Source organism: Rhinichthys klamathensis, unplaced genomic scaffold (genome assembly GCF_029890125.1).
Source record: "Rhinichthys klamathensis goyatoka isolate OS25496 unplaced genomic scaffold, OSU_Roscu_1.1 h1tg000254l_1, whole genome shotgun sequence".
Taxonomy (NCBI): domain Eukaryota; kingdom Metazoa; phylum Chordata; class Actinopteri; order Cypriniformes; family Leuciscidae; genus Rhinichthys; species Rhinichthys klamathensis.
The window spans coordinates 2,373,816-2,385,000 of NW_026606776.1; the positions used below are offsets into that span (position 1 = coordinate 2,373,816).

General features: G+C 37.0%; 3 protein-coding genes across 3 annotated transcripts in view; all 3 read left to right on the forward strand.

The window, feature by feature from the left end:
- Positions 1 to 333: 333 nt before the first annotated feature.
- LOC130101335 (PI-PLC X domain-containing protein 1-like) lies at positions 334 to 2,334 on the forward strand. The gene is given in 7 exon segments (XM_056267017.1): positions 334 to 479; positions 616 to 660; positions 663 to 751; positions 1,019 to 1,147; positions 1,227 to 1,382; positions 1,729 to 1,909; positions 2,027 to 2,334. Coding segments are annotated over 7 exon segments (951 nt in total). The 5' UTR covers positions 334 to 376; the 3' UTR covers positions 2,275 to 2,334.
- A 1,607-nt stretch (positions 2,335 to 3,941) lies between these two features.
- Positions 3,942 to 9,010, forward strand: si:ch211-207l14.1 (E3 ubiquitin-protein ligase DZIP3). Its single transcript, XM_056267043.1, has 4 exons — positions 3,942 to 4,541; positions 6,170 to 6,427; positions 8,048 to 8,146; positions 8,500 to 9,010. The coding sequence occupies exons 1-4, from the start codon at positions 4,365 to 4,367 to the stop codon at positions 8,605 to 8,607; spliced, it is 642 nt and encodes a 213-aa protein (XP_056123018.1). The 5' UTR covers positions 3,942 to 4,364; the 3' UTR covers positions 8,608 to 9,010.
- A 716-nt stretch (positions 9,011 to 9,726) lies between these two features.
- Positions 9,727 to 11,185, forward strand: part of sft2d2b (SFT2 domain containing 2b) — a 3,388-nt gene continuing 1,929 nt past the window's right edge. The window contains exons 1-5 of the mRNA XM_056266881.1: positions 9,727 to 9,960; positions 10,189 to 10,278; positions 10,366 to 10,451; positions 10,864 to 10,945; positions 11,067 to 11,102. Coding sequence (XP_056122856.1) covers positions 9,898 to 9,960; positions 10,189 to 10,278; positions 10,366 to 10,451; positions 10,864 to 10,945; positions 11,067 to 11,102 — 357 coding nt within the window. The 5' untranslated portion in view covers positions 9,727 to 9,897. The remainder of the gene's footprint in view (positions 9,961 to 10,188; positions 10,279 to 10,365; positions 10,452 to 10,863; positions 10,946 to 11,066; positions 11,103 to 11,185) is intronic.

Consider the following 11,185-nt stretch of genomic DNA (forward strand, 5'->3'; position numbering starts at 1 on the left):
TTGCCAAAATTCGGAGAATGTTTATTAGCTGGGTTTATGTCCGTTTGCTTCATTCGGTTTTGATGAAAATGGTAGGGAAATGTAGTTGGTTAAATGTAAATTTTTGTAAACTTTTGAAGGACAAAAATCTTTTAAACAAATAACCCAATTAAAATCCTCAAAAAAATAAAACAAAATAAATAATCTTCATCTTCTTCATGTGTTTGCCAGTGTTGTGTTGGGTCTCTTCAACAAAACGAAAAACATTCACACTTTCAGATGGTCCCTAACATTGTTGTCATTCAGAATCAGATTCGAGAACATGTCACGAGATGAGATGACCATGGAAAAACGCGTGTTTTAAGGGATTACTGTTCATAGTTTAAAAAAGTAATAAATGGAGAATGAAGAAAGATGCATCTCCAGCTGCTGTTCGGACTGGATGTCCGGGATGCCCTCGAGTTTTTGGGAGACCCCGCTGTGGAATATCGCTATACCCGGTAGGATACGTCTGATTATTTCAATGTTGTTGTTTTTTTTGTTTTTTTTACAATTAATTGGTGGCCTTTTTGATTGATTATTTACATTTCGATTGACTATTTAACAATGATCAACATCTGTTTACTATTTTTCCAGGAAGTCATGACACCATGACTTACTGTTTAGATCAGCAGTCCTCATACTAGAGTCTGCGCCGAAGGTGGTGCAAGTGTTAGACACATTATTTCCATGTATCGTTCGGCCCTGTATAATAAAATGGGCAACAACACAGGTAGTAACAGACATGATTATCCAAAATTGAATGAATTTATTTCTTCAGTGGAACACAAAAGGCAGGATGTTATCATGACTAACAGCCTCAGTCACCTTTATTGCACTTTCGTTTCAACAACAATGGTGACTGAGACTGTCATTCTGCCTCCTTTTGTGTTCTACAGAAGAAGAAAATGTCATGGCAGAGTTGAAATATTGCAAATGTGGGTAAATGATGACAGGATTTGATGATAAACAGCATTTTTTGTGGCTTTTTTTAATCCAGGAGAACAGCATCTCTAACCAGCTGGATTTAGGCATTCGGTTTCTTGATCTAAGAATAGCTCATAAGATAAAAGACCCTAATAAAGTTTTCTACTTTGCACATGGGATCTACTCTCTTCTCACAGTAAAGGTACATCATCATTTTAAAAGAATGTTAAATACTCATTTCAATCGAGAATATGGTTGTGTTCTGGTTGTGTTGTTTGCAGGAAGCGCTCTCAGATATTGCTTACTGGTTAGACCAGCACACCAAGGAAGTGGTCATCATTGCACTTTCTGCCTTTGATGGAATGAACCTGGATCAACACAGAGACCTCATTCAATTCCTCATAAGCACTTTTAACAATAAAATTTGTCCCAATCATGTAAGTAGTTTAATGTACAACATTTGCAACTTTAATAAATAACTTGAATCTTAAAGGGATAGTTCACCCAAAAATGGAAATTCTGTCAACTCACCCCCAAACCCGTAAGACTTTCGTTCATCTTCGGAACATCAGATGAAGTTTGAGAGCTTTCTGTCCCTCCATAAACAGCTACGCAACTACCACTTTGATGCTTCAAACAGTTCATAAAGAGATCGTAAAACTAATTCATATGAATTGAACGGTTTAGTCCAGATTTTCTGAAGAGACTTGATCACTTTATATGATGAACAGATTGTTATTCACTATCTCCCCTATAATTCCCTTGTTATTTGTGTTATTTCAGGTCACACCCTCACTAAAGGAGTGTTGGGATCACAGTTATCAGGTGATTTTGTCATATGATGACTCTGCTGCTTCTGGACAGGAGGAACTGTGGCCCGGCTGTGAATATTGGTGGGCAAACACATCAGATCCAAATCGTGTCATATCCTACCTGGAGGAGAAAAAAGAAGAAGGGAGACCAGGTCAGTCACAATAAGAAACTGAGATCAAATTGCACCAAATGAATAGGAAAGTAAAATAATATATTTCTTTAAAGTTTGTTTTTTTCTTAAATAATTGCTCCCAAATTTTCTTTTCAGAAAAGTTTTTTGCTGCTGGTCTGAACCTAACTGAGGATGCCAGGTATATAGTTTCTCATCCATGCCAGTCTTTGCAAAGCATGACCCTGAGCTCCTATAGTCTGCTTTTGAACTGGGTCAAGCACCAGTGTCCAGGCTCAGGCAAAACATGTTTCAACATCATCTGTGCAGATTTTGTGGGGGCTTTCAGCAATGAGTTCTCCCAGCTGGTTATTGGACTCAATCAAACACTCTTAAAAGAGACTTGATCCTTAAATATGCCACAAATGACATTACATAAAAACGGTGTATTATATAAAATGTATCAACTATATATCAGCGTTGTATATTTACATATTAATAATTTTCCAGTCTTTTATGACGGTCCCTAAACTGTGAAGGGTAAAAAATGTTTTGTGCCGTGCTGCCATCTAGAGGCAATATTTAGGTTTTCTGTTTAGGAGACGCATGCCTCAAAATAATGTTACTTGCAATTTCATTGTTACATCAATCTTTAAAAATGTCAAAGAACTAAATGTCTTTCCTGCCTTTTCTTTGATGTTTGATCAAATGGAAAAGGCATATTTCTATAATCAAAGGCTGAATGGCTCAATAGATTATATAGCATTACCTGTCCAATGAGTCACGCTTAATTTTAGGAACATCCGATGCCTTGTCATGACTTCATCTATTGTTGACACTCTGTTTGGCTTTTAGTCCACGTGGGTTACATCTATGTATCTGTGGGGTCTAATTTTAGATGGCGCTTGTAACTGCACTTTCTAAGGTGCTTAACATTTATAGTATCTTAAGTGATAATCCCGTTCACTGATCCCTTTCACACTCAGTTTGTTTGTGTAGGGTGTATGAGGTAAATAAAAACATGTGGGGTTTTTTTTCTCTTATCTGAAAATGATCACAGAGAAACTTTTCAGAAAGTCTTTCCAAATTTATTGTAAATTAATGTCTCGCCTATTGCAAGACAAAATCTGAATTTGTTTCTCGGGCAACATTTTTATACCATGCAGAGACAGACCTGGGTGTCATTTTAATAAAAAAAAATCTTCCACTATTGCATTAGAGTATAGTGTGCACTACATGCAATATCCAAAGTATGAGGGGAAAATGTGATATGTGATATATTGTTAAATAGGTAAGAAAATTTAAATTATATTTACATATATTGAAAAACTGAAAATAATATGACCAATATATATGTTTCACATTCTTTCTGGGAAAAGAAAGCATCGCTACAACTTCTGAAAGTGAACAGCAGTGTTTTAGCATTACATAAAAAGTATTGTCACAAATATGTCAATGTCATTTTAACATCAATGTAAAAAAAAAAATGTTTAAATATCAACAACTCTTTGCTCAACTTGGTGATATTTAGTTATATCAACTTGAAAACTTACACCTAAAACTAGGGGTGGACGATTAGTTATCTTAATTTACCTTTGTAATTAAAAATAAGAACAAAGAGGCAAATTACAAAGAATAGGACAGGTATAATAAAACAGATTAAAAGTGCTTTAAGTTTTTCAGGTAGGTTTATAGTACATTAGATCTATTTAACAGTAGCATTCAAGTAAGAAACAGTACAGAAACTGAATAATCAAATGTAAAAACTGAAAACACTGCAAAATAAATTACATTGATTTACATTAAAGCTACAAAGGTTATTCAGTACAGAGCAGTGAGTGATTTTCTTTTGTTTAGACACACAGCAGCAGGTTTACTGTTTTAGGCTGCTGTCACTTTAAGACCTACCAATATCTAATATGTTTGTATCCGATATCCGATAATTACCGAGTATGTTTACAAGAATACTCACTAAGACAGGCATTTTGACATAACTGTGTGTGTATTTGACCGTTCGAGTGCAACAAGCCGCTAAACAGAACTCAATTTGGGTTCGCACGCTGTCCGAGAGGCAGCTTTCTGTGCGCACACTTATTCAGATATCGCAAGCTGTTGCGATGTGTAAATTTGCAATATTTCGGTAATTTCGATATATCGTGCAGCCCTACAAAGTATTTAGAACATTCTAAACAGATCTGGAGCAAGATGCTTCCAGAGAGCTTTGAGAATCCCCTCCCTCCTCTTCCAAGTCCCCACCTTCCTCCTAAACAGATTACTCAGGAGTTAAAGGAGCCTGCATTCGGTCGCTGTGTAGTCTCTGCGAGGCTTAGAGCCACAGAGGAAACAGATGGGATAAGAAAACCAGGGGATCTTATTACAGAGGCTTAATCAGCAAACCAAGGCCCGTCCAGCAGACAGTCGCACAGCTTCGGCCCCTCACAGTTTCTCTTTCAGAGGTACTCGTCTCAGGGACTGGAGATAAATACAGCTGTTTAACATGGAGAACGAGGAAGAGGAGGATGAAATCTTTACAACATTGCAGGGAGGATATGAAGGGCAGGAAGATGTAGAGGAGAAGGAGGAAGAGGAGCCGGAAGCTGAGAGGAAGAGCAGTTGGGATATCCCAATTCCAAGTCGATCAATCGCCAGTCGCAGAGCTTCACTTCCATGCCCGGTCAGTACACGATACAAATTTGTGTGTGTGTAAAGACACCAGTAGCTATGGGGCCAAGCTGTGGCTTTGTCTTACAGGCAGCCCACGAGCGGTTGATTCAATTAACACTTAAATAGTAACTCAAAGCCACACGTGCTTATTAGGGGCTTTTCCACAAGCAATTTATTTTCATCTTTTTATGTTTATTCGGCTATGTATGTAAAATTTTATGCAAAAATATGTTTAAAAAAGTTTACAGTGTTAACTTACCGTTTATGAACTATTCAACTGAATTATATTTTTATTTCTCTTTTTTTTTTTTTGACAGGTCTGAAGCTAAAACTAATTATTTTAACGTCAGTGATTTGTTAAATCATTCTTCAGCTAAATAATGATGCTTTTGCAAACATGATAATGTTTGCAATCATCATGTTTGCATAAATCTACACAATTTGCCTTACAGGAATGAAGACCCAATACAATTATGAATCATCATTAAAATGTCACATTTTAGAAAAACAATTTAGGTTGCAAATCAAAAGGTGATTTTCATTTTGATTTACTGGTTAGTGACATCAGAGATCAAAGTAGGACACCTTTTGCATAATCTAAACTCTTAAGAAGAGTGTATCCTGAATTTACCTTCCAGTGTTTAGACAAACTGATTAAAGTAGTAGTCAGTAGTAAAGAGTCAGATATTTCAGACAGGCTAACATTACGTTTATCTTTTTGCTCTGCGTCTGCATCAAAACATGAGTTCAAATGAATAAGAAATGTGTGGAATTCTCCACTTATCTTCCATGTGAACTCGTTGTACAAAATGCTCTTTGGATCATTTTCACATACTGGATAACATGGATCATCTGGCTTTACACAAACTTGTGGAGTTCTGTATCTCAATGCTGCTGCCATTACAGGGATAGTTCACCCTACAATGGAAATTACATAATAATTCCCTTACGCTCATGTGTTTGCAAACCTGTATGCATATATTTCTTCTACGGAAACAAAAACATATTTTGAAGAACATTGGGAAGCAAACACCATTAAAGCCCACTGACTTCCATTATGTGTTCCACAGAAGAAAGAAGTCTTACAGTTTGGGAAATAAAAAGAGGGACAAATCAAATACTGCACCATTCTAAATTTTCAATTACATTTTTCACTAATATCTAGTTCAGTCATGAAACTCTAGAGGGCGCAGGCTGTCCTTTACATGCAATCTGCAAGTAGCCACATCATTACAAATGGCACAAACTGATTGGCACAAGCTGATCCTGCAGCCAATGACATTGCTTGCTCAGCATTTAAATAGTCTGGGTCATTGTTTGCTGTAAGCTAGTACTGCAGCGCACTCTCAGATTTCCTCTGAAATCCTCCACCTCCACCTTCTAAGGAATTTATGTATGTCTATTTATGCAGCAGCAGCATATCTTACATGTTCACAGCAGTGTGTCTGTGTATCTATTAGCAGTAGCGTAGCAGATCTAGTCCACCAAGATCTAACATTGCTATTTTCAATAACATGCTAAAACTATTCCGAGAGTTGTCATGATTGTTATACTGTTATTGTTATAATTTCAATTGCAATGCAAAATAATCTGTATGTGCCTTTATTTTATGCATGCATATTTTTGCATATTTTTCAGGCTCAGCTGAACGAGATGCATCTGAGCCGCCTGCACTCTGCCACCGTGGCCCCAAGCCCAGCTCACCTGAGCCACTTGCTTCAGAGCGGTGAGGCCAAGCCGTGCTCTCGCTCCAGCCATGTTGGCAATAATGAGGTTGGAACGCAAACCAAGGGCAGCACAGGTGAAAGACGCCCACATGCCATCCCTACCATCCCTGAGGTGCACGAGCCTCTGGAGAGAAAAGCCAGATTTAGGAGCCGCAATGTCATGTCTCTGGTTGGTATGATTTATATGATTTTGCTTTAGAATTGGTAAAGATGTGAATGAATGCCAATGGGTTATTCAATCTCAGGGGCATTTAGATAAACGAACATGCAGATAAGAATTTTATTCTGTCATGTTACAGTGCTTTGTACGGAGCCCCCCTAGTCCCAGTTTGTCAAAAAAAAATTAATTATAACTATCTCGTGGCCTCAAGATAGTAACTCGTGTCCTCAAGATAGTATCTTGTGGCCACGAGATACTATTTTGAGTCCACGAGTTACTATATTGAGTCCACGAGTTACTATCTTGAGTCCACGAGTTACTATCTTGAGTCCACGAGTTACTATCTTGAGTCCACGAGTTACTATCTTGAGTCCACGAGTTACTATCTTGAGTCCACGAGTTACTATCTTGAGTCCACGAGTTACTATCTTGAGTCCACGAGTTACTATCTTGAGTCCACGAGTTACTATCTTGAGTCCACGAGTTACTATCTTGAGTCCACGAGTTACTATCTTGAGTCCACGAGTCACTATCTTGAGTCCACGAGTCACTATCTTGAGTCCACGAGTTACTATCTTGAGTCCACGAGTTACTATCTTGAGTCCACGAGTTACTATCTTGAGTCCACGAGTTACTATCTTGAGGCCACGAGTTACTATCTTGAGGCCACGAGATACTATCTTGAGGCCATGAGATAGTTATAATGTTGTTTTTTGACAAAGTGGGACAGGGGGGGGCTCTGTAGCTTTGGCAAGGCTAAAGAAATCTGAGGCTGTATCAGTGCATGTACAACGCATACTGATACGCAGCTAAAAACTAAATAAATAAAGCTAAAAACAAACAGCAAACAAAAGTTTTTTTACTCAACAGCAACTAAAACAGTTTTTTTACACAACAGGGTTGTTTTCTTACCTTTTTTTTTTCTTTCACTCAAGTATGTTTGAATATTTTGTGTTTGAGTTAAAGTCGACATGAAAAAAATATTTGATAGTCTTTTTTCCCCCTGTTATGATGTACATATGAGTGAACCAGCTTCTCAAACAAGAAAAAAATGTAGAGCGGGACTTGATTTTGTCCATGGGGAATTGATTGGATGGTTGTGGTTTGCTATTGCTGTGATGTCATGTGAGTGACAGGTTGTCCCGCCCTCGCGACAGTAAACGCATCATTACAGAAGTGAAGAGATGTCGCTGAGAAAGGGAGGGGAACTTATTTTGATTAAAGATTATGAGGCGACATGAATTTTCAAAAACATAATAGTATGCACAGATAAATCATTTATAATAAATATTGCAGTATTCCACAAAAAATACTTTCTTAATACTTTTTACACCTCTTATTCACATTCACATCCTATTGATTATTTTATCTAAAACAAAATTGGATAAAAATGTATTATATTTTTACACAAAAGACGATATTTAGATAAATGTTTCCGTGTTTTTAGTCCATCCAATAAAAGTCAATGGGGTCCAAAGTTGTTTTATTTTTGAGAGACCTATCATTTTAATTTAATGGACAGGTCACAAAAAAATGTAAAATAGAATTGCATTTTTGTATTGCTGTTCAAATATAATGTGGGGTGAAACAAATTCAGTTGGTTGATATAATCTGGTGTTTGTTTTGTAGAGTGATGCGGACAGTTTGTGTCTGATCTGTCATGACAACCTACGCAAAGGAGTAGGAGGTATCAGAGAGCTTCACTGTTCCCACAGCTTCCACAGTGAGGTAAAGGTTCAGACTTTATAAACTGGTAGCCAGCTTAGGTATTATAAATGGTCCAATTTAACGTCAGAAATGTATTATTCCCACACATAAATGGCCCAGAAATCAGGACATTTCAGATTAGCTACTATCTATCCTACATTTTAACTTCTTGTAGCTGGTGAGCCATTGTTTTCTCCTAAGAGTTCTTCCTCATTCTCCCTAACCATCTTTCAAACGTGCCATTGTCCCATGTGGCTTGTTCTCTTGGGTACTGAGATACTGTCCTTTGTAAAGCTGCTTTTGTATATGTTGTTGAAAGCACTGCACAGAACATCTGAATGTAATTGAATATTGTGCCCTTTTTGCTGGTTTAGTGCATAGAGGAGTGGCTGTGGAGCAAGCAGGCCTGTCCCACATGTCAAAAGCATGTTGCCATGCCAGAGCCCCTGTACTGGACATCTACCAGAGTAATAGTGCCCTGAGCTCTTCCAGCACCCATTCAAACTAGCTTGGACATCAGCTTTTACAGGATTGTTACATGATGCGGACGACTGACGATGGATATGAAAGAAACAGCTATTTACTAAAAACAAAAGGTGGTCATTTGATTTATCCAGGAGAAACAGATGGGCAGAACATCTCTCTGGATATAGGCTAATTGATTTTGCCACCACTGTGTACAATTGTTTGTTTTTGTAATTGTATTTACATATTAAGAAAATGAATGTTATTTTCTATCATGGTTATCTTTTTCTGCATACATCTAAGCAAACTGAACAAGTTGCATGAAAATGTAAAATTGTAAAATACCTCACTATATTTGTAAGTAGTTTGGACTGGAGTAGGCATACTTGATATGTAAATCAAAAAGTTCTGTTTTACAAAACATGTAACTAATGTAATGCTTTCAACCAAAAAGTAGGCTTGCACTGCATGTGTACTTGAGTAATTGTGCTTCTTTACTATACTTAAGGGAGTATATATATTTCACTGGTCATCCTTACATGGATTTATTATTTTATTGAAAATATTCACAATGAGTTTTACTAAACTAAAATAACGTTCCTGTGAAGTTTACAACCACTTTTTTGAAAACAGCCAATAAAACGGTTTCAATGGATTGTAATTGGTTCTGTATTCATCATGCATTTTGGCCCAAAGCAAGTTGTATTTATCATTGAAGAAGACCTTGACTCAAACGCTGTCTGTGATCAGGGTTTAAACAACTAGGCTATTTAGTGTGCATTATTACACTATAACAATTTCACATCTGATGTGTCTTAGAGCCTTCCATAAAACATGACATTGAGAAAATAGTGTACGGGTTATTTTGCACAGTTTTTAAGTTACTGTAATGTGACCAGATGTTTTTGTGGATTTCATACGTTCACTCAAGTCTAAATTCTCAATACTTTTTACACCTCTCTTATTCACTTGTCTGCATGTATTGTCTACAAACATCCTATGTCCACTTAATCCCATCGGTGTTGAATGTAATGTACAATGAGAGCATATTTATGGCTAAACAATAAGTGCAAACAAAACAGTTTCAGTACAGTGTATGTCTATTCAGTGCGTCAAACGTCATGACGTCGCGCAATCGTTACCGTGGCTACACACGGAAGTTATCTTGTGCACCTGTTACACTACCAAACAGGAAAAGGAACGAATCACTACATATTTACTTGAACAAAGTAGCTTCGAGGCAGTTTTTTTTTTAACTTGACACATCTTTTTTGGATCGTTTTTTAAACCAGTCAATCTCAACCTTAATGGACAAATTAAAGAAAGTTTTGAGTGGCCAAGATGGCAATGACGACCTCAACGTACTGCAGGTAGTTGCGTTTGACAGTCTGAGTTAGAACTCGGTTTTATTCGCTATTAAGTTTGTTTACTCAAAATACACAGTGTTGTGGTTTCGTTTTGATTACGAATCTACGTGTTTTGTTGACTGCGTGTTTACCCGCTTGTCATTCGCAAAAACTTAAAATCTGTCTATTTATGAATATCAAGTTGATTTAAATCATTTTCTGAATATAACAACAACAACGACGTTGTTTTAGGCAGCGAATGAAGCGTCAACACTGGGATGGGGCACGCGCGTCAAGGGATTCCTCGCGTGCTTTGTGTCGGGCGTCTTGTGTTCAGTTTTGGTAAGATGAGAGCACAAATAGTCTTATATGGTTTAATTTGTTATACAATAGCCGAACGTATTCTCTTTCCTTACTTTTGTTATTCAGGGGACCTGCTTGCTCTGGGTTCCGAAAAGCGGACTGACACTCTTTGCAGTCTTTTACAGTTTAGGTAATATTGCTTCTCTTTTGAGGTGAGTCATGCATTTTTATCTCCCCACCTATGAATTGATCTATTCTAAACCAAGGCGTGTCACTGTTTATAATAGACAATGTTTGCACTGGCATGTGGTCAGTGACAAATACTGACTTTTACAACAAAAAAAAACATTTTTTACAAAGTAATTGATTTAGTAACTCTAAAATGTGATAACCATCAAGTAGAAAGTAATAAAATATTTAATATATTATCTCATACATATGTGTGATTGTAAACCTCTTAATATGTTGTTTTCTGGGTCTGGGTCTGGGAGATCTTTAATAGCTCAAAAAAGTGTATGCTTCAGGATTTTATACAGGATTGTATAAAGAAATCGAACGCATTGATGGCATCTATAAGAATCTGTAAGTCAATGCTGAGGTTCTTTGGGTGTGGATTCTTTTCAGCACTATGTTCTTAATGGGTCCATTAAAGCAACTCAAGAGGATGTGTGACAAGTCGAGAGCTCTGGCAACTGGCATTATGATTGTAAGAATACACACACACAGATATAATAGACTGTAATGCATACAGAGAGATTCAGTTTTTCTTATCTTGTCTTATAATTTGTGGCCTTTTTCTGTAAACTGAACATTTGTGTTTTTTAAAGACATGCCTGGTGCTAACCTTTTGTGCTGCCTTTTGGGTAAGTTGCTTTCTTATTTAACATGATTAGGATTTTTTTAGCCTTATAAAGTTGGTGTCATAATATGTAATACAATGTTTGTT